We start from the raw sequence: 23,632 nt of genomic DNA, 5'->3' as shown, positions 1-23,632 counted from the left end.
GTCTCCATCTTTCTAATTAAAATGATTTACACAGGAAACGGAGTGCTTTGAATGTGTTTGGTCTAAAGTGAGTGTCTTTAAATGTGTTTGTTTTCAAGTGTGTGCTTTGAATATATTTGCTTGGAAAACTGATGTGAAATGCCAGAAAAATGTATAAGCAACAACAGAAAAATACCTTTCTCCCTGCCATCCCTTTTCACACGAGCCAATTCTGGCTAGACAGTACTTTGTCCTTCTCTGAGCACATAACCAAGTTGCAGGCTAAGGTTACATCTAGGCTAGGTATACTGTATCGTAATCGCTCCTCCTTCACCCCATCTACCAAACTAATCTTGATTCAGATGACCATCCTACCCATGCTAGATTACGGAGACGTAATATACAGAGCCAGTAACGGTGCACTTGAGCAGCTAGATGTTCTTTACCATTTGGCCATCAGATTTGCCACAAATGCTCCTTATAGGACACATCACTGCTCTCTTGACGCAAGATCCACTGGTTGATGCTCATTTATAAAACCCTGTTAGGCCTCACTCCCCGCTACCTGAGATACCTTTGGCAACCCTCATCCTCTACATACAACACCTGATCTGCCAGTCACATTCTGTTAAAGGTCCCCAAAGCTAAAACATCCCTGGGTCGCTCCTCTTTCCAGTTCGCTGCAGCTAGCGACTGGAACGAGCTGCAAAACACTTCAACTGGATGGTTTTGGACACTAACTGACATTTGTAGCTGTTTTGTGTGATGTGCTTTGGCTCTGCCTTTTCTGTACTTCGTGCTGTTGTCTGCCCTTAATGTTTGTGCCATGTTGTGTTGTTGCCATAGGTCTCCCTTCATGTAGTGTGGTGGTCTCACTTGTCGGGATGTGCTTTGTTTTCACTGTGTCTGCTGATGCCAAGTGTCTTCCGTCTGTGTTGTCCGTCTTGTCTTACTTTTTTTTTTATCCCCGCCCCCTGCCCCACACGAGGGCTCTTGCCGGGCCATCATTGTAAATAAGAATTTGTTCTTAATGGACCGGCCTGGTCAAATTAGCAGCACATCTGGTACAGAATTTTGACCAGATTAGGACATGGTAAGAAATGAGGAGATGGGTCCACAGATATAATTTCCAACTGTAGTACTCTCTCAATATCAGCATGATCTCATTCAGGCCAATAAAAGGGCCTACCACAACACAACAGGTTGACAATAGTGAAGATCATGACGCTCCTCTGTCCCATCTCAATTACACACTAACATGTGAAATGATGTGTTTAGCTAGTGTCGTGGAAATTACCACCAGGGACACTTAAACGAATTATTCTTTATTATCAGCAAGCTGGAGAGGTTCAAACAAACTTAATGCACCAAGTAGTACACGTCTGCAAGGCGCTCTCCCGGGGCAGTCCCGTTAGTTCTCGTATATACTACTTACACAGACAAGTTACAGTGCATTCAGAAAGTATTCAGACCCCTTCCCCTTTTCCACATTTTGTTACATTACAGCCTTATTCTAAAATCGATTAAATTGTATTTTTTGCCTACAAAATCTAGACACAATACCCCATAATGACAAAGTGAAAACAGGTTTTTAGCAGCATTGAAGGTCCCCAAGAACACAGTGGCCTCCATCATTCTTAAATGGAAGAAGTTTGGAACCACCTAGACTCTTCCTTGAGCTGGCCGCCCAGCCAAACTGAGCATTCGGGGGAGAAGGGCCTTGGTCAAGGAGGTGACCAAGAACCCGATGGTCACTCTGACAGAGCTCCTGAGTACCTCTGTGGAGATGGGAGAACCTTCCAGAAGGACAACCATATCTGCAGCACTCCACCAATCAGGCCTATATGGTAGTGGCCAGATGGAAGCCACTCTTGGACAGCCCGCTTGGAGTTTGCCAAAAGGCACCTAAAGGACTCTCAGACCATGAGAAACAAGATTCTCTGGTCTGATGAAACCAAGATTGAACTCTTTGGCTTGAATGCCAATCGTCATGTCTGAAGGAAACCTGGCAACATCCCTACGGTGATCCTTGATGAAAACCTGCTCCAGAGCGCTCAGACTGGGGTGAAGGTTCACCTTCCAACAGGACAACTACCCTAAGCACACAACCAAGACAACGCAGGTGTGGCTTCGGGACAAGTCTCTGAATATCCTTGAGTGGTCCAGCCAGAGCCCAGACTTGAATCCGATCGAACATCTCTGAAGAGACCGGAAAATAGCTGTGCAGCGACGCTCCCCATCCAACCTGGCAGAGAGGATCTGCAGAGAAGAAATGGGAGAAACTCCTCAAATACAGGTGTGCCAAGCTTGTAGCGTCATACCCAAGAAGACTCATGGCTGTAATCGCTACCAAAGGTGCTTCAACAAAGTACTGAGTAAAAGGTCTGAATACTTATGTAAATGTGATTTCAGTTTTATTTTTTTTATACATTTGCTTTGTCATTATGGGATATTGTTTGTAGATTGATGAGGGAAAAAAACAATTGAATCCATTTTAGAATAAGGCTGTAACATAACAAAATATGGAAATAGTAAATGGGTCTGAATACTTACCGAATGCGCTGTATATTTGCATGATTTAGCTTATGAATTATTCATAATTAATACATCATTAACGTTTGGTTCCTGCATGTGACTGGCACCATCTCCTATCTTAATTTATAGAACATATTCTGGGCGTTCTGCCAAAAGGTCTGAGGAGGGGGTCATGACCATCTCCCCCTCATATCGCTACCCAACACCTACAGGAACCAATGGTTGTATGAGACAAGATGAACAATTCAAGGCTCTCTCTTCAGACAACAAAATGTTCCGTCACACTAGCTATCTACTTCCATTAACAGATTGTGGAAGACTGATGATCCTGGATGGGCCTCTCTGTACTGTCCATGTCTCGCTCGAGAGGTGGGAAAGGCACAGCTGGAATTGCATGGATGCTATCTCTGAAACCCCATTCAAAGAATCCTACCAAGGAAAGTGTGGGAAAGCAAGAAGGGAGGGGAATTCTCTAAAAATTAGAGGGAGACAGGGATAGAGGTTGAATTCTCAGAGAGAGAACACACAGTTCTTAGTAGAGGGCAGCAGCTGAGGGTGTGAGTGTGTACTGGGGTTAGAGAGAGTGAGTGAGTGAGTGAGTGAGTGAGTGAGTGAGTGAGTGAGTGAGTGAGTGAGTGAGTGAGTGAGTGAGAGGCTGCTGACTGGGAGATCACACCCTGAGCAAACACAGCAGGGGTAACTTTCCACTCCTCAGAGAGAGAACAGCCTGAACAGGCACTGGGGTTGATCACAAGCATAAGGTACACATCTATTTACATGGCCACAGAAACATGCATAAGTGATTTAGGACCAGCAGTTTTGTCAAAAGATACCACTGTCCTCTCTGTTAGCAGGAGTGCAGAGATACAGTGAGGGAAAAAAAGTATTTGATCCCCTGCTGATTTTGTACGTTTGCCCACTGACAAAGAAATGATCAGTCTATAATTTTAATGGTAGGTTTATTTGAACAGTGAGAGACAGAATAACACAAAAAAAATCCAGAAAAACGCATGTCAAAAATGTTATAAATTGATTTGCATTTTAATGAGGGAAATAAGTATTTAACCCCCTCTCAATCAGAAAGATTTCTGGCTCCCAGGTGTCTTTTATACAGGTAACGATCTGAGATTAGGAGCACACTCTTAAAGGGAGTGCTCCTAATCTCAGATCGTTACCTGTATAAAAGACACCTGTCCACAGAAGCAATCAATCAATCAGATTCCAAACTCTCCACCATGGCCAAGACCAAAGAGCTCTCCAAGGATGTCAGTGACAAGATTGTAGACCTACACAAGGCTGGAATGGGCTACAAGACCATCGCCAAGCAGCTTGGTGAGAAGGTGATAACAGTTGGTGCGATTATTCGCAAATGGAAGAAACACAAAAGACCTGTCAATCTCCCTCGGCCTGGGGCTCCATGCAAGATCTCACCTCGTGGAGTTGCAATGATCATGAGAACGGTGAGAAATCAGCCCAGAACTACACGGAAGGATCTTGTCAATGATCTCAAGGCTGTGGAGGGAGCTGAAGGTTCGGAGGGAGCTGAAAATCTGTGGAGGGAGCTGAAGGTTCGAGTTGCCAAACGTCAGCCTCGAAACCTTAATGACTTGGAGAAGATCTGCAAAGAGGAGTGGAACAAAATCCCTCATGAGATGTGTGCAAACCTGGTGGCCAACTACAAGAAACGTCTGACCTCTGTGATTGCCAACAAGGGTTTTGCCACCAAGTACTAAATCATGTTTTGCAGAGGGGTCAAATACTTCTTTCCCTCATTAAAATGACACTATGGTCAGAAAGAAGGGAAAGAGAGAAGACAACTGCATCACATGTAAATACAATAAATCCTACTGTTCTATAATAACACTATTTAAGATTAATTGAAACAAACTTTTCATGTGACAGAGAGAGAGAGATTAGCAGGTTTCTTATTAAGGACATTTAAAATAGAAATGTTTCACACTGCTGTCTCTTCAAGACTGACACTTAGTTGTGACATTACAAATCATGTTGGGTGATTGACAGGAGTGATGATCAGAGGGACAGAGTTTTCACCACTTATATTATTACTGGGGCATAAGTATGGATACAGTTTCTCTGTGAAGGTGTAGCCAGTGTAAGAGTAGATATGAGAACTGTCCTCCACATCATAAAGGGAGACCTGACCCTCCTCATAATCCACAAACACTCCCACCTTCTGAGGCTTCTCTATCAGGAAGAGGGGGACACCAGGGTCAGTGAGAGCCCTGTACTCATTTTCATTCCTCAGCCAGACAGTCCATTATCCATTCTTAGGGTTCAGGGTCATAGTCCCCTTCCTATTGATGGACTCTCTAGCGACTCCTAATGTCCACTTAGTCTTCCCCTTAACCATCACCTCATTGTATAATCTCGCTGAGGAGAAGCCTTTCTTTCCAAAGACACAATGACTTGTGGAAAACCTCCCTGGGTTGTCAGGAATATTATGTTGTGTATCTTCATGTCTCACTTGTTTCCCATCCTCAGACAGGATGAGTTTGGGATGTGCCATATCAGGGTCCAGAGTCACATCCATTGCATACTTGCATACGTGGTCCTCTGTAGCTCAGCTGGTAGAGCACGGCGCTTGTAACGCCAAGGTAGTGGGTTCGATCCCCAGGAGCACCCATACACAAAAATGTATGCACGCATGACTGTAAGTCGCTTTGGATAAAAGCGTCTGCTAAATGGCATATAATTATTAATTAATTATAATTATACTGCGGAATCCTCTTCAGTTTGACTTCAGGCAGCTTCTACATCTCTTTATTCAGTGTCTCCTCCAGCTCTCCTCACAGTCTACACACACAGATCACTGATCTCAGACCAGTCCTTGGTGGGTGGAGGGGTGCAGAGGGATGGAAAGCTCTGTAGGAAGTGGAGGTGGTCCTCAGTGTGTGAGAGCTGCTCCAGCTCAGTGCTTCTCCTCTTTAGCTCAGTGATTTCCTGCTCCAGCTCTTTAATGAGCCCTTCAGCCTGCCTCTCTGCTGCTTTCTGCTTCTCCTCAATCACCTCAATGAGCTCAGCCTGGCTTCTCTCAATGGAGCGTACCAGAGTAGTAAACACCTGCACACTGTCTGATATCTCCCTCTGCTTCTCTCTTGCTGAGCTCTACTGAATGTTTGACCACCTTAACCTTCTGCAGTCACTCCTGGATCATCTGCTGAACCTTAGCCTTCCTCTCTCCACACTTCCTCTAGAGGGACAGTGTCATGAGTCATGTGGTCTGTTTTCAAGCATAAGTCACAAACACACGTCTGGTCAGTCCTACAGAACATCTCCAGAAATGTGTCATGCTTCTTCCACATATTGTCTTCCTGGTTCTCCACAGGGTTGATCAGCTTGTGTCTCTTTAAGGCTGCGACTCTCTGATGAGGCTCCAGATGAGTCTCACAGTAGGAGGTCAGACACACCAGACAGGACTTCTGGGCCTTGAGCTTCTTCCCAGTGCAGATGTCACAGGACACTTCTCCTGGTTTGGCAGGGGATTCATATTTACCTCTGACTCTCATCTTCTTAAAATTCTCTACAACCTCTCTGAACGTTGTGTTGACAGGAAGCTCAGGTTCTCTGTAGAACTTCTCCTTACATAATGGACACTGGCACAGGTCACTGGTATCCCAGCATCCTCTGATACAGGCCTTGCAGAAGTTGTGTCCACATGGAATAGAGACTGGCTCAGTGAACACATCCAGACAGGGAAAAATATCAACTAATCCTCTAAAGGTTGACCATTTCAGTTATAAAAAAGGCTTTAACCAAATACACGTGTTCAAAACATAAGAAAACAGGAGAAGCCATGTTCATAGCAAAGTTCACTTGAACTTGTCCAGGTAAATCTCTCTCTACTCACCTGAGTGTGTCTGTTGGTGTTGACTCTGTTCTTATTGCCCTTAGATTAATAAGACAACCACAGGAATAAAAGACACTGCGTAGTTGTGTAGAGAGATTTCTGAAGACCTGGAAAGTTTAGTTTTACTTCAGCAAAGTGACGTCCTTGCCCAATACACCTGAGATGTCTGTCTGCTTATGGCTGCTCTCAAAAGGAACATACAGGTAACTGCCAAAATAAAGGAAACACTTGAGTACTGAAAAAACTACCACTGAAAACACTGCTACTCCTACTGCTCTCTCCTCGTCTGACCATGTGTTCTCGCATACCCCGAGAGCATCTGGTCAGCGGGGTGGTGGCACAGGAATCCTAATCTCTCCCAAATGGACATTCTCTATTTTTCCCCTGACCCATCTGAATTCCATGCTGTCACAGTCACTAGCCCATTTAAGCTTAATATCCTTGTCATCTATCGCACTCCAGGTTCCCTTGGAGAGTTCATCAATGAGCTTGACGCCTTGATAAGTTCCTTTCCTGAGGATGGCTTACCCCTCACAGTTCTGGGGGACTTCAACCTCCCTACGTCTACCTTTGACTCATTTCTCTCTGCCTCCTTCTTTCCACTCCTCTCCTCTTTTGACCTCACCCTCTCACCATCCCCCCCTACTCACAAGGCAGGCAATACGCTTGACCTCCTCTTCACTAGATGCTGTTCTTCTACTAATCTCACTGCAACTCCCCTCCATGTCTATGACCACTACTTTGTATCCTTTTCTCTCTCGCTCTCCTCCAACACTCCTCACTCTGCCCCTACTCATATGGTAATGCGCCGTCGCAACCTTCGCTCTCTCTCTCCCGCTACTCTCTCCTCTTCCATCCTATCATCTCTTCCCATCTCTGCTCAATCCTTCTCCCTCCAATCTCCTGATTCTGCCTCCTCAACCCTCCTCTCCTCCCTTTCTGCATCCTTTGACTCTCTATGTCCCCTATCCTCCCGGCCGGCTCGGTCCTCCCCTCCAGCTCCGTGGCTTGATGACTCATTGCGAGCTCACAGAACAGGGCTCCGGGCAGCCAAGCGGAAATGGAGGAAAACTAGACTCCCTGCGGACCTGGCATCTTTTCACTCCCTCCTCTCTACATTTTCTTCATCTGTTTCTGCTGCTAAGGCCACTTTCTACCACTCTAAATTCCAAGCATCTGCCTCTAACCCTAGGAAGCTCTTTGCCACCTTCTCCTCCCTGCTGAATCCTCCTCCCCCTCCCCCCCTTCCTCCCTCTCTGTGGATGACTTCGTCAACCATTTTGAAAAGAAGGTTGACGACATCCGATCCTCGTTTGTTAAGTCAAATGACACTGCTGGTCCTGCTCACACTGCCCTACCCTATGCTTTGACTTATTTCTCCCCTCTCTCTCCAGATAAAATCTTGCGACTTGTGACGGCCGGCCGCCCAACAACCTGCCCACTTGATCCTATCCCCTCTTCTCTTCTCCAGACCATCTCCGGTGACCTTCTCCCTTACCTCACCTCCTGATCATATCCTTGACCGCTGGCTATGTCCCTTCCGTCTTCAAGAGAGCGAGAGTTGCACCCCTTCTGAAAAACCAACACTCGATCCCTCTGATGTCAACAACTACAGACCAGTATCCCTTCTTTCTTTTCTCTCCAAAACTATTGAGCGTGCCGTCTTTAGCCAACTCTCTTGCTATCTCTCTCAGAATGACCTTCTTGATCCAAACCAGTCAGGTTTCAAGACTGGTCATTCACCTGAGACTGCTCTTCTCTGTGTCACGGAGGCTCTCCGCACACCTAAAGCTAACTCTCTCTCCTCTGCTCTTGTCCTTCTAGACCTGTCTGCTGCCTTTGATACTGTGAACCATCAGATCCTCCTCTCCACCCTCTCCGAGCTGGGCATCTCCGGCGCGGCTCACTCTTGGATTGCGTCCTATCTGACCGGTCGCTCCTACCAAGTGGCGTGGCGAGAAGCTGTCTCCGCACCACGTGCTCTCACCACTGGTGTCCCCCAGGGCTCAGTTCTAGGCCCTCTCCTATTCTCGCTATACACCAAGTCACTTGGCTCTGTCATATCCTCACATGGCCTCTCCTATCATTGCTACGCAGACGACACACAACTAATCTTCTCCTTTCCCCTTCTGATAACCAGGTGGCGAATCGCATCTCTGCATGTCTGGCAGACATATCAGTATGGATGACGGATCACCACCTCAAGCTGAACCTTGGCAAGACGGAGCTGCTCTTCCTCCCGGGGAAGGACTGCCCGTTCCATGATCTCGCCATCACGGTTGACAACTCCATTGTGTCCTCCTCCCAGAGTGCGAAGAGCCTTGGCGTGACCCTGGACAACACCCTGTCGTTCTCCGCTAACATCAAGGCGGTGACCCGATCCTGTAGGTTCATGCTCTACAACATTCGGAGAGTACGACCCTGCCTTACACAGGAAGCGGCACAGGTCCTAATCCAGGCACTTGTCATCTCCCGTCTGGATTACTGCAACTCGCTGTTGGCTGGGCTCCCTGCCTCTGCCATTAAACCCCTACAACTCATCCAGAATGCCGCAGCCCGTCTGGTGTTCAAACTTCCCAAGTTCTCTCACGTCACCCCGCTCCTCCGCACACTACACTGGCTTCCAGTTGAAGCTCGCATCTGCTACAAGACCATGGTGCTTGCCTACGGAGCTGTGAGGGGAACGGCACCTCCGTACCTTCAGGCTCTGATCAGTCCCTACACCCAAACGAGGGCATTGCGTTCATCCACCTCTGGCCTGCTGGCTCCCCTACCTCTGCTGAAGCACAGTTCCCGCTCAGCCCAGTCAAAACTGTTCGCTGCTCTGGCACCCCAATGGTGGAACAAGCTCCCTCACGACGCCAGGGCAGCAGAGTCACTCACCACCTTCCGGAGACATTTGAAACCCCACCTCTTTAAGGAACACCTGGGATAGGATAAAGTAATCCTTCTACCCCCCCCTTACCCCACCCCAAAGAAAGAAAGAAAGAAAGAAAAAAAAACATATTGTAAAGTGGTTATCCCACTGGCTATAAGGTGAATGCACCAATTTGTAAGTCGCTCTGGATAAGAGCGTCTGCTAAATGACGTAAATGTAAATGAGTAAATGAGGGATACAAAGTACATTGAAAGCAGGCGCATCCACACAGGTGTGAAATTAACATCACATCTGCTTAGGGTCATGTATAAAAATGCTGGTCAGGCCCAGTTGCACATTATTTTGGCTACCATGGCTAGAAGAAGAGATCTCAGTGACATTGAAAGAGGGGTGATTGTTGGGGCACGTTTGGCAGGAGCTTCAGTGACAAAGACTGCTCAACTTGCTGATGTTTCACCATATGCCATGGCCGTCTCAGTCACCAGATCTCAACCCAATTGAACACTTATGGGAGATTCTGGAGTGGCGCCTGAGACAGCGTTTTCCACCACCATCAACAAAACACCAAATTATGGAATTTCTCGTAGAAGAATGGTTTTGCATCCCTCTAAAAGAGTTCCAGACACTTGTAGAATCCATGCCAAGGCGCACTGAAGCTGTTCTAGCGGCTCAACGCCCTATTTAGACACTATGATGGAATTTCCTTTATTTTTGTCAGTTACCTAAAGTTCATTTTTACACAGAGTTTAACTCTCAACCTCCATTTTTTTTGCTCTAATCTACTGGAAAATTGATATTACATAGCCTCCTGTTCATATACAGTGGGGAGAACAAGTATTTGATACACTGCCGATTTTGCAGGTTTTCCTACTTACAAAGCATGTAGAGGTCTGTAATTTTTATCATAGGTACACTTCAACTGTGAGAGACGGAATCTAAAACAAAAATCCAGAAAATCACATTGTATGATTTTTAAGTAATTAATTTGCATTTTATTGCATGACATAAGTATTTGATACATCAGAAAAGCATAACTTAATATTTGGTACAGAATCCTTTGTTTGCAATTACAGAGATCATATGTTTCCTGTAGGTCTTGACCAGGTTTGCACACACTGCAGCAGGGATTTTGGCCCACTCCTCCATACAGACCTTCTCCAGATCCTTCAGGTTTCGGGGCTGTCGCTGGGCAATACGGACATTCAGCTCCCTCCAAAGATTTTCTATTGGGTTCAGGTCTGGAGACTGGCTAGGCCACTCCAGGACCTTGAGATGCTTCTTACGGAGCCACTCCTTAGTTGCCCTGGCTGTGTGTTTCGGGTCGTTGTCATGCTGGAAGACCCAGCCACGACCCATCTTCAATGCTCTTACTGAGGGAAGGAGGTTGTTGGCCAAGATCTTGCGATACATGGCCCCATCCATCCTCCCCTCAATACGGTGCAGTCGTCCTGTCCCCTTTGCAGAAAAGCATCCCCAAAGAATGATGTTTTCACCTCCATGCTTCACGGTTGGGATGGTGTTCTTGGGGTTGTACTCATCCTTCTTCTTCCTCCAAACACGGCGAGTGGAGTTTAGACCAAAAAGCTATATTTTTGTTTCATCAGACCTTCTCCCATTCCTCCTCTGGATCATCCAGATGGTCATTGGCAAACTTCAGACAGGCCTGGACATGCGCTGGCTTGAGCAGGGGGACCTTGCGTGCGCTGCAGGATTTTAATCCATGACGGCGTAGTGTGTTACTAATGGTTTTCTTTGAGACTGTGGTCCCAGCTCTCTTCAGGTCATTGACCAGGTCCTGCCGAGTAGTTCTGGGCTGATCCCTCACCATCCTCATGATCATTGATGCCCCACGAGGTGAGATCTTGCATGGAGCCCCAGACCGAGGGTGATTGACCGTCATCTTGAACTTCTTCCATTTTCTAATAATTGCGCCAACAGTTGTTGCCTTCTCACCAAGCTGCTTGCCTATTGTCCTGTAGCCCATCCCAGCCTTGTGCAGGTCTACAATTTTATCCCTGATGTCCTTACACAGCTCTCTGGTCTTGGCCATTGTGGAGAGGTTGGAGTCTGTTTGATTGAGTGTGTGGACAGGTGTCTTTTATACAGGTAACGAGTTCAAACAGGTGCAGTTAATACAGGTAATGAGTGGAGAACAGGAGGGCTTCTTAAAGAAAAACTAACAAGTCCCCTCCAAGGACTACCAGGGCACACCTCAGACTGTTGCGCGAAGGCAGCATCCCATCTCTGACATCAGAGTTACAGGATGAAGTAGTAAAGACATGGAAGATGATGCAAGAGATGTTTCATACTGACTTACCACTAGCACAATAGGACACCAGACCACAGACTATAAGGGCTAAGTAAATAAAAATAAAAACATACAAACCCTATTCTATACACATTTTATTTAGGAATGATTTAATCAAACTGTTCTTATCTGATTGACATTACATTAATATTTGCTTTATTTTCCTAATAAGAGTGACACAGAAAGAGGCCATCAAATATAAAAAACAATAATTTGTGTCATTTAAATTTAGTCTCCTGTTATGTATGACAATCTGATGAGCTGAGTCTGAGGTTAAAGGGGGCTGAGCATCCGGATTTAGATTTGAGTTATTTAGCAGCTGCTCTCATCCAGAGTGACTTACAGAAGTGAGTGCATACATTTTTTACTTTTTCGTACTGGCCCCCCGTGGGAATCAAACCCACAACCCTGGCGTTGCAAGCGCCATGCTCTACCAGCTGAGCCACACGTAACCATTTAGCCTCGGTTTCAATTATCCTCATTAGGAATGGTGACTGAGAACGAGATTGGTGTTTTAGAGGTGTCTCTTGAGTATATGTTTGTGTGTGTGTGTGTGTGTGTGTGTGTGTGTGTGTGTGTGTGTGTGTTCAAACGTGGGAAGTGTTTGTACTTTCACACTGCCGAAACAGTACACAGCTACAGTCACTCACCCTTCTAGATAGCTTGAAAACAGTCTAACAATGTCTTGTGTCTGGAAGTAGCCTAGACTGGCAAGCAAGCTAGCCAACTTCTTCCACAGATTACAGTGCCTTGAGAAAGTATTCAAACCCCTTGACTTATTCCACATTTTGTTGCATTACAGCCTGAATTCAAAATGGATTAAGTATTTATTTCTCACCCATCTACACACAATACCCCATAATGACAAAGTGAAAACATGTTTTTAGAAAATGTAGCTAATTTATTGAAAATGAAATGCAGAAATATCTCATTTACATAAGTATTCACACCCGTGTCAATACTTTGTAGAAGCACCTTTGGTGGCAATTACAGCTGTGAGTCTCTAAGAGTCTCTAAGAGCTTTGCACAACTTGATTGTACAACATTTGCCCATTATTCTTTGTAAAATTCTTCAAGCTCTTTCAAGTTGATTGTTGATCATTGCTAGACAGCCATTTTCATGTCTTGCCATAGATTTTCAAGCCGATTTAAGTCAAAACTATAACTAGGCCACTCAGGAACATTCAATGTCATCTTGGTAAGCAACCCGTGTAGATTTGGCCTTGTAATTTAGGTTATCGTCCTGCTGAAAGGTGAATTTGTCTCCCAGTGTCTGTTGGAAAGGTTTTCCTCTTGGTTTTTGCCTGGGCTTATAGCTATATTCCGTTTCTTTTTAACCTAAAACACTCCATAGTCCTTGCCGATGACAAGCATACCCATAACATGATGCAGCCACCACCATGCTTGAAAATATGAAGAGTGCCCCAAACATAACGCTTTGTATTCAGTACAAAAAGTTCATTTCTTTGCCACATGTTTTGGAATATTTTTATTCTGTACAGGCTTCCTTCTTTTCACTCTGTCATTTAGGTTAGTATTTTTGAGTAACTACAATGTTGTTGATCCATCCTCAGTTCTCTCATATCACAACCATTAAACTCTGTAACTGTTTTAAAACCACCATTGGCCCCATGGTGAAATCCCTGAGCAGTTTCCTTCCTCTTCGGTAACTGAGTTAGACAGGATGCCTGTATCTTTGTAGTGACCAGTAGCGCTGCGTGGGTAAAAATCACTGGGGAAGCCAAGCCAGAAAAGAAAAGTCATATTACAACCTGTGTTGTGATAATTTAGTTGTTTTCTCTATAACCTGTTAGTTCATATTCCTTCTGACCGTGATATATAAGCCTAAGGCCGAAACAATAAAAAAACAGTGGCAGAATAAATTCAACCACAGCTTTGTTTCATCACAAAACTGGAGAGCAACATCTGTCCGGTGAAGTCTTCAAAGCATATTGCATGTAGCAAACAGCTACATTACCTACAGCATGGTCAAGCAAGTTAATGTTTCGGACATTTTTGGACTACTAAACAACTATTGATTTGGAACCACAGAGTTACCGCAAGTTGCAAAGAAAACAGGAGCTGCCTCCACTATTCCAACACCATTTCAACTTCAACATTTCAACATCATCAAATCATCTATGCTTAGTCTAATACATTGACAACTAAAATATACCAAAAACAATTTAGTCCAATGAAGCTGGATGTGGCTAAATATGATGTGGCTGTCCATGGTTCTGATTTCTGTGTGTGCTTGTGCAAGTAGAAAAAACATGTTGACTCACCCTACTTGTAGAGAAACCCACCTTCCTCTGTTTCATGTTGACGGAAAGGTCTTTAACTACAGTACACACTTAAATGTTTTGTTGTCCTAGGCTACTTGGCTAAAATGCTTGCTCTCTAGCCTAACTTCCTTTCATGGGCAACATTAGCTAGTTAACATTAGCCTTCTACATCTAGCTACATATTAAACTTCCATCCTCACAGGCCAGGGGCACAATGTATGAATTTATGGTTGGATCAGAATCGCCATTATAATAATTGGCCAGTCTCATAGCAAAGGGTCTGAATACTTATGTAAATGTGATATTTCAGTTTTGTATTTGTAATACATTTGCAAAAATGTATAAAAACCTGTTTTTGCTTTGTCATTATGGTGTATTATGTGTAGATTGATGCGGGGAAAAAACTATTTAATCCATTTTAGAAGGAGGCTGTAATGTAACAATGTGGAAAAAGTCAAGGGGTCTGAATACTTTCAGAATGCACTGTAGGTGTAGCCTATAGTTATCGTTATTGGCTTAGTTGATGGCCCTTAACTCTGACACAACTAACGTTATCACAACAGAACTAGTAGGCCTAGCTAATGTTAGCGAACTTGGATGAATTAAATATGGCATTACACTTATACTAGTTTAGGCCTACTTGACTTTTATGCTCTATAAATTGACTCCTTCAAATAATTTTGTCACCCACCGAGGTTGCCACCGCCGCGCTGCAGTAGGGAAGTAAAGCAGAAGTCGAATCTATCACTTCCGTTGTGTGTCTGTGCCCATAGCAACGTTTGAAAATTAGGTGTATAGTTGCAACACCCTCCTTTGGGAAGCATGCCTATGCACCTTCTTTCAAGTCCCCTCCCAGGACTACCACAGCACACCTCTCCCTTTTGCACAAAGGCACTATCCCATTTCTGACACAAGTTACAGGATGAAGTAGTAAAGACATGGAAAGCAATGCAAGGATTTACCACTAGCACAATGGGAGACCACAACCCCAGACTAAGGATCAAGTTCCCCTAATTCAAGCTACTTTAAAGGAGAAGGATATAATTAATATAAATATCATTGAGAGAAAGAGAGAATTCCTCATTGTCCCCTGTGAAAGAGGGAGGCTATGGCATTACATGTAATTAGGGAAATAAATCCCCTAGAAACCCTTTCTATAAGCATTTTATTAAGGAATTATTTATTACAACTTTTTAGGAGTGGTGATACATTTACTGATTTTATTTTTCTTAATAACAATGAGAGAGAGACCAGATATCATTAAGGAGTATAAGGACATAAACAACCATTTGTGACATTCATATTACACTGCAGTCTCCTCCAAAGAATGCCCATCAACTATGCTTTAAGGTTAATCTCAGTCCGTCATTGACAGGAGAGATGATCAGAGGGGTAGAGTTTTCACCATCATCATTACGACAGGGGCAGAACAATGGATAGAGTTTATCAGTAAAGGTGCAGTCAGTGAAAGAGTAGATATGAGACCTGGCCTCCACATCATAAAAGGAGACCTGACCCTCCTCATAATCCACAAACACCCCCACCTTCTGGAGCTTCTCTCTCAGGTGGAGCAGGACACTGGGCTCAGCATGAGCCTCGTATTCTCCATTCCTCAGCCACAGAGTCCAGTATCCATCCTCAGAGCTCAGTGTGATTTCCCCCTTCCTGTTGATGGACTCTCTGGCCACTCCTAAATCCCACTTAGTCTTTCCTTCAACCATCACCTCATAGTAAAATCTCCCTGAGGAGAAGCCCTTCTTTCCCAATACACAGACAACAAGATTGAACCTCTCTGGGTAGTCAGGGAGATCCTGTTTTGTATCTCCATGTTTCACTTGTTTTCTATCCTCAGACATGATGAGATAGGGATGTGCTGTATCAGGGTCCAGAGTCACATCCACTGCATACTGCTGAATCCTCTTCAGTTTGACTTCAGGCAGCTTCTCAATCTCTTTATTCAGTGTCTCGTCCAGCTGAGATACAGCTCTCCTCACAGTCCCCACACACAGATCACTGTGAACACTGATCTCAGACCAGTCTCTGATGGGTGGAGGGGTGCCCAGGGATGGGAAGCTCTGGAGGAGGTGGAGCTGGTCCTCAGTGTGTGAGAGCTGCTCCAGCTCAGTGCTTCTCCTCTTTAGCTCAGTGATTTCCTGCTCCAGCTCTTTAATGAGCCCTTCAGCCTGCCTCTCTGCTGCTCTCTGCTTCTCCTCAATCACCTCAATGAGCTCAGCCTGGCTTCTCTCAATGGAGCGCACCAGATCAGTGAAGACCTGCACACTGTCTGATATCTCTCTTTCTGCATCTTTCTTGCTGAGATCTACTGAGTGTTTGATCTCCTGAACCTTCTGCAGTCTCTCCAGGATCATCTGCTGTACTTCTGCCTTAGTCGTCCTCAGCTGAGCCTTCCTCTCTCCACACTCTTCCTCTAGAGGGACCGTGGCATGAGTCTTGTGGTCTGTCTCAGTGCAGAATCGACACACACAAGTCTGGTCAGTCCTACAGAACAGCTCTAGAGGTCTGTCATGCTTCTTACACATCCTGTCTTCCAGGTTCTCCACAGGGTTGATCAGCTTGTGTCTCTTTAAGGCTGCGACTCTCTGATGAGGCTCCAGGTGAGTCTCACAGTAAGAGGTCTGACACACCAGACAGGACTTCTGGGCCTTGAGCTTCGTCCCAGTGCAGAGGTCACAGGACACTTGTCCTGGTTTGGCAGGGGATTCATCTTTACCTCTGACTCTCATCTTCTTAAAATTCTCTACAACCTCTCTGAACGCTGTGTTGACACGAAGCTCAGGTTTCCTGTAGAAATTCTCCTTACATAATGGACACTGGCACAGGTCATTGCTATCCCAGTATCCACTGATACAGGCCTTGCAGAAGTTATGTCCACAAGAAATGGTGACCGGCTCAGTGAACACATCTAGACAGATAGAGCACAGCAACTGCTCTTCAGACAGGAGACTGCTGGAGGTGGACATATCTAGACAGAGACCAAAGGTGAAACCATAAAGCATTTCCTGGACTCAATTGGCTCTCTATAATAAAAATAAACGTCTCAATAAATGATTCAGAGTTGTCAAGCAAGCCAGACATTATGATTCCAACCAATCTTTTGTATTTAAATATTTGATAGGTACCAGCCCGTTCTACTAATTAATTTTGAAAAATACCTTTACCAAAGGCAAACATGTTTAACAAGTGATCATGCTACGGTATGACGTTTATGTTACTACTTGTCCAGGTAAATTATGTTTTTTTAACTCACCTATGTTGATGTTAACTGTTATTACGATTCCTAGATTAATAAGACTCTCACAGAGATACAACGCAGCGTAGTTGTGTAGCAAGATTTCTGATGAGGAGGAAGAGGAGGAGGGTTTCCGTTGCTGATACCAAGTCTCTTCACTTTACTTTCACTTCAGCAAAGAGTGGGTTGCTTATTGTTTCTCTTAAAGGTACAGAGCTAACCTATTTACACGCGGCTGAACACCCCTTTTTGGTTACTGTACCACCAACTGAATTTTGCTCTTCCCAGAGTACCTCTGAAGTACCACCTCATGTGCATTTTACCAGAAGACCTATGGTCTCATGAGTCTCCTCAAGTACCCCCTGTGGAAAGGCCAAGTACCCCTGGTTGGGAACCACTGCTCTAAAACAACTACGGCCTGCTCTACTCTCCCATCTCTTCTCAATCTATGAATACTGTAATAATGATATCATATACCCTCCTGCTTATAGTATCTTACAGTGTTAAAAGGCTCACTAATGAAGTTAAAGAGTAATGGCAACTAACATATATGTCTTCCTTCCTGTTGTAGTAAGCATTGACCCCAGACTATCAAAGCTAAGTTCCACAGATTCAAGACTCCCAGAATGGCAATTAGGTCTTGCTGTTTACAACAAACCACTTTAAAGAAAATAGAGGCGGAGAGCAAACGCACACCTAGAAAATAACACACATTCCAGACAGTCGTGGCATGCCATGGTACACCTATAGCAGTAAAAGCACCAATTCACATTCTGAGCCTTTGATTCCATAATCGATCCTAATGCCATCAAAACAGTTAAGGAAAACACACACAAGTCAGACTCCTTCAGGGATAAAACCACAGAGCTCTAGGAATGCTTAGGATACACATATTTTTACATACATTTTTTGGTCATTTAGCAGACGCTCTTATCCAGAGCAACTTACAGGAGCAATTAGGATTAAGTGCCTTGCTCAGGGGCATAGACAGATTTTTCACCTAGTCGGCTTGGGGATTCAAACCAGCGACCTTTTGTTACTGGCTCAACGCTCTTAACCGCTAGGTTACCTGCCGCACCTGATTTTCCTTCAAATGTCACTGGAAAATCCTTAGGAAGGAGCACTCTCATCTCAAGTTCACGTTCATCATGTGTGGTTCATTTATGTTTAAATGTTTAAGAAAGCAGAGTGAAAGAGGGCCTCTGAACACAGCTCCCTTGTGATAGCATCACAATAATAGTAGTGTCTCGCAAAATAACAGCTTTTAATAGAAAGTAATGTCAGCCAGTGAACTTTCAAGCTCAGAACAAGGTCAAAGTTGGAAAAGGAACTTGCAGACTATGGATAGTTTGCAAAGGAACTATCCCCCACCGTCGCATCGCACACAAACACGGACGCACGCACACACCACTGACCTGTAAGAGGGCGGCAGCCAGGTAGACGGTCATAAAGATGGGCGTCAGGGTGGTGTGGCCGCTCTTCATCAGGTGGATGGTGTACAGAAAGATCAGGTGACCCGGGAGCACCAATAGGAGCAGCACCTGGGCCGAACGGTGATTGGCTCCTGAGAGAAAGGAGACGAAGGGACGAGAGGAGTTGAACTGTGCAACTTAGTCTAACAATAAAATAGATGCTAAGACGGTTCATAACCTGTGTATCTGTCAGCCTAAACACTGACTGGGGATAATTATGGGGTAGTGACTTAACATAGTGCCTTCTGCAGCACCTATAATCTATGTCTTAAAATTACAGCGAGAGGGAGAGAAGAGGGCGAGAAATATCTCTATGCTAAGCAATCTGTCCTGTAAGATGCCCTGTTTAAAACAGATCACATTTCCACAGTTTAAGTGAGTATTGGTTAGGTGCTTTACCTGTGCCACAGAAGGTGCGGCAGGGGTAGTAGCAGCCCTTGGCTTCCTCTGGCACCTCCCCAGGAGCACTGTGGAAGTGCAGGTGAGTGGAGATGCGGCTGGACTGGATAGCTACTAGGTTCCCCCCAATACCTGGAGAACAGACAGAACAGGCAGGCTTAGGGTTGGAGTTGATTGTAGGCAGCTGAGAATAGAACAGAAGTTAGGGTAAGAGAGAAATGTGAGGACCCATATTTGTATCCTTCCCTAAACAGTTAATGCCTTCCACTCACAGACCTGAGGTAGCACAACCTCTCCCTTCAAAGGGCAGGGGGTGTACTGTAGTTTCTGTCATAGTACTTTCACATATCAAGTCCTTCCATATCCATTAGGACAGAGGGAAGGGTGTGAGTTTTGGTTTGGAATGCAGCCAGGCTGTGTTGTGTCTCAGTGCATTACTCAACACATCAGCCTGGCCTTTGATGCATCGACAAAGTCTGAGACACAATGAATACATATTACTGTGTGGGAAAACGGCATTACACAGAGAGAGAGATAGAGAGAGAGAGAGAAGAGGAAAAAACGAGAGAGGTGGGGATAGACAAAGACAGGGAAAGTATGGGGAAAGAGATAAAAGGAGAGGGGGGGGGAAGAGAGAGGGAGAGAGGGAAAAAAAGAGACTGACAGCGTGCCCCATTTAATTCTGCTCAGCTTCCTCATGTAGACTGTAATTTCTATCAAGCAGAGGAACATTTATCATGAGAACAACAGGACAAGGCTATTTATATCCACACACACGCTCCTCTCAGTCTGGTGACTCAGAGTAGTCTAGCCATGCAGTATGGCTCATGTACAAACACTCACAGCTTCCAGGTGGGCAGACCAGACAACCACTCCAACCCAGAATAGTGTATGAGACAGACAACACTGACAGAAAGTAGAGGAGGAGAGGAGAGAGGCTGTGGTCAGTGAGACAGAAAGAGAGTTTGGGCATTCCAAAAGTACCCAAAGAGGCACAGTACCAAAGGGGTTGTGTTTTGGGGAGGGGTATATTTTGGGGTAGCTGGGCTCATCTCCCCTCCTGTGCTTGTTATCCTGATCAGGCAGGCCTAAATGAGGACAGACACCTCTGCTGCCTGGTTATGGTCACTTAATCCAATCTTTGTTGTCAGTGGAGAGACAGGGAGACATTTAACTTCTCCATGTTGCGGCTAAATAGAATGCCCCATCCTCCTCATTCCACCTCTCATCCATCTCCTGTCCACCACTCAATCCCCCTTCTCCCTCACCTCTCGCCCCTCCAGAGGTCTGGGGAGTATGGTGGTTACACCTCAGCAGGGGGGCTAGCTGCTGTAATGTGGGTCACTGGGTCTGACGGGGAGGGGGGGTAGACCACAGGGGGTCCCGTCTCCCACCCCATCTGAGTAGCTCTGGGGCAACAGACTGCATGCCTCTCCTCATTTCCTCTCTATTTTCCTTTCTCCCATTCCAGTCTCCTTTCCCTCTCCCATCCTTCCATTCCCCCAATTCAGTTCTCAGCTCTCTCCTCCCCTCTCCTCTCCTTTACCAGCTTCACTCATCTCCTCCCTTCTTATATTCTGTCTCTAGTTTTGAAGAGAGGAACTGTGCATGTTCAGAGTGAAAGCATCAAAGGCTCAGTCTAGTCATCTCCTCCCTATAGGATAGTTACCACCTCCATGTGTTGTAAATCCCAGATAGTTGCAGGGTTGGTGATGAAACCTCTCTTTACTAGCCCCAGAGTCATTTGTCTGTGTGGTCCCCCTACACACGCTGACACACACACACACACACACACACACTTCCCAGATCACCCAGCCATTTCATGATTTGTAGACATCTCGGCAGAAACATTGATTAAGAGGCACACAGTCGTCTTCCATCTAGTTAAATGTCTCTCATTAACAATGTTTAATTAAAAGCTGATCTATGGTTGTCGAAATGCCAGCAACGGCCTTGGCAACGGTCCCCCGGTAAGGATGGGAGGAGGGTGGCATTAGCAGTTATACAGAGACAGATAGGTTTGTGTTTAGTTTAGTTTGGTGCACATTGTAAGTCACATTGTAAACCCACACAGTGTGTCAGTCACATTGTAAACCCACAGTGTGTCAGTCACATTGTAAACCCACAGTGTGTCAGTCACATTGTAAACCTACACAGTGTGTCAGTCACATTGTAAACCCACACAGTGTGTCTTTAATCAGTCAGTGATATTGTGTCTCACCGTTAATGACAGGGGTGTACACCACGATGCCAGCCAGGTTCGGGTCAGACACTGTTTTGTCCAAGATGAGTCCTCCGATACTGCAGAGCACAGAACATTCACACATTAAATGGTGGTCTCATTCTCATCATGTGAATGTACAATAGTCTGTTGCTATTTCTCTATGATAGTGAGTGAGTGCATCCACACACACACACACCTGCTGATGACCATGGCAGTGATGACAGGCTCCCAGCCGGAGTAGAGCAGGGTGCGGCTGGCCGGGTGTTTGGAGGAGATCACCACCCACACTGGAGTCAGAGACAGGAAGAAGGCACACACCAGGGACGACACGTACGGGTGAGAGTCTACAAACAGAGACAGACAAACAGACAGACAGAGCGAGAGAGAGATTGACAAATCAAATTGTATTTATCACATGCGCCGAATACAACTGGTGCAGACTTTACAGTGAAATGCATGCTTAAGAACCTTTCCCAACGATGCAGAATTTAAAACTAACAGAAGAGGAATAAAATACATGAGACAAGATCGAAATTGGGGAGAAAAAGGGGGTTTAAAAAAAAAAAGACACAGAGAGGAAAGGGAGGAGTTAAAAACAGATGTAATCCCCAAATAAAGAGGCCACCTACTGGTGGGAGTTACAACAACAAACACCATTTATCAGCTTCAGCTGCAAGAGGAGGGGGGGGGGATACTGTCCCTCCTCTCCCCAGGAAAGACAGCGTGACACAGGGCGGGGGGATACTGAAAGCGTGACACAGGGCAGGGGGGATACTGAAAGCGTGACACAGGGCAGGGGGGGAGATACTGTCCCTCCTCTTCCCAGGAAAGACAGCGTGACACAGGGCAGGGAGCAAGAAAACAGAGATCCATAACAAACCAAAGGAGAAGTCCTGTATTTGTATGACTCAGTACAGTAGCTACAGAACAGGACATATCTAACTTATAGACCTGAGAAACAGATCATCACTCACTATCAAGACACTATCCTTGGATGGATCTACTATATACTGAAATTTGAATGTACACACACACACACACACACTTCCTCTTCGGCCAAACTCTAATGATTATTATAGCACTGAATCACACTAATGATTATTATAGTACTGAATCACCCTAATGATTATTATAGCACTGAATCACACTAATGATTATTATAGTACTGAATCACCCTAATGATTATTATAGCACTGAATCACTCTAATGATTATTATAGCACTGAATCACTAATTGATTATTATAGCACTGAATCACTAATTGATTATTATAGCACTGAATCACTAATTGATTATTATAGCACTGAATCACTAATTGATTATTAAAGCACTGAATCACTAATTATTATTAAAGCACTGAATCAGTCATTTTGGAGAAATAGAGAAGGGGAAAACACCTGCTTAATGTCTAGTAGTGAGATGATCATCCCCCTCTGGTTATAGTGTCTAGTAGTGAGATGATCATCCCCCTCTGGTTATAGTGTCTAGTAGTGAGATGATCATCCCCCTCTGGTTATAGTGTCTAGTAGTGAGATGATCATTCCCCTCTGGTTATAGTGTCTAGTAGTGAGATGATCATCCCCCTCTGGTTATAGTGTCTAGTAGTGAGATGATCATCCCCTCTGGTTATAGTGTCTAGTAGTGAGATGATCATCCCCCTCTGGTTATAGTGTCTAGTAGTGAGATGATCATCCCCCTCTGGTTATAGTGTCTAGTAGTGAGATGATCATCCCCCTCTGGTTATAGTGTCTAGTAGTGAGATGATCATCCCCCTCTGGTTATAGTGTCTAGTAGTGAGATGATCATCCCCCTCTGGTTATAGTGTCTAGTAGTGAGATGATCATCCCCCTCTGGTTACAGTGTCTAGTAGTGAGATGATCATCCCCCTCTGGTTATAGTGTCTAGTAGTGAGATGATCATCCCCCTCTGGTTATAGTGTCTAGTAGTGAGATGATCATCCCCCTCTGGTTATAGTGTCTAGTAGTGAGATGATCATCCCCCTCTGGTTATAGTGTCTAGTAGTGAGATGATCATCCCCCTCTGGTTACAGTGTCTAGTAGTGAGATGATCATCCCCCTCTGGTTATAGTGTCTAGTAGTGAGATGATCATCCCCCTCTGGTTATAGTGTCTAGTAGTGAGATGATCATCCCCCTCTGGTTATAGTGTCTAGTAGTGAGATGATCATCCCCCTCTGGTTATAGTGTCTAGTAGTGAGATGATCATCCCCCCTCTGGTTATAGTGTCTAGTAGTGAGATGATCATCCCCCTCTGGTTACAGTGTCTAGTAGTGAGATGATCATCCCCCTCTGGTTATAGTGTCTAGTAGTGAGATGATCATCCCCCTCTGGTTATAGTGTCTAGTAGTGAGATGATCATCCCCCTCTGGTTATAGTGTCTAGTAGTGAAAATATCATCCCCCTCTGGTTATAGTGTC

At 45.0% G+C, this 23,632-nt stretch overlaps 3 protein-coding genes across 4 annotated transcripts in view; all 3 read right to left on the bottom strand.

Moving 5' to 3' along the window:
* The window catches only part of LOC121543563 (solute carrier family 41 member 2-like), a 39,211-nt gene that overhangs the window by 2,650 nt on the left and 12,929 nt on the right, over positions 1-23,632 (bottom strand). For both annotated transcript variants that reach the window (XM_045208866.1, XM_045208867.1), the window contains exons 7-10: positions 21,395-21,542; positions 21,196-21,275; positions 18,975-19,106; positions 18,519-18,667 (exon numbers count right to left, since the gene is read on the bottom strand). In XM_045208866.1, coding sequence (XP_045064801.1) covers positions 18,519-18,667; positions 18,975-19,106; positions 21,196-21,275; positions 21,395-21,542 — 509 coding nt within the window. The remainder of the gene's footprint in view (positions 1-18,518; positions 18,668-18,974; positions 19,107-21,195; positions 21,276-21,394; positions 21,543-23,632) is intronic.
* On the bottom strand, positions 4,331-5,109 carry LOC123482150 (zinc-binding protein A33-like). The gene is given in 1 exon segment (XM_045208869.1): positions 4,331-5,109. A coding segment is annotated over 1 exon segment (549 nt). The 5' UTR covers positions 5,066-5,109; the 3' UTR covers positions 4,331-4,516.
* LOC123482149 (zinc finger protein RFP-like) lies at positions 14,343-17,475 on the bottom strand. Its single transcript, XM_045208868.1, has one exon. It carries the CDS (start codon positions 16,868-16,870, stop codon positions 15,188-15,190), a length of 1,683 nt encoding a protein of 560 aa, XP_045064803.1. The 5' UTR covers positions 16,871-17,475; the 3' UTR covers positions 14,343-15,187.

This window comes from Coregonus clupeaformis, chromosome 28, assembly GCF_020615455.1.
Source record: "Coregonus clupeaformis isolate EN_2021a chromosome 28, ASM2061545v1, whole genome shotgun sequence".
NCBI classification, from domain to species: Eukaryota; Metazoa; Chordata; class Actinopteri; order Salmoniformes; family Salmonidae; genus Coregonus; species Coregonus clupeaformis.
This window is presented reverse-complemented; position numbering and strand designations above follow the sequence as displayed.

Coding starts and splice junctions, on each gene's coding strand:
- LOC123482149 (XM_045208868.1), bottom strand. CDS start 16,870: ATGCTTTATGGTTTCACCTTTGGTCTCTGTCTAGATATGTCCACCTCC.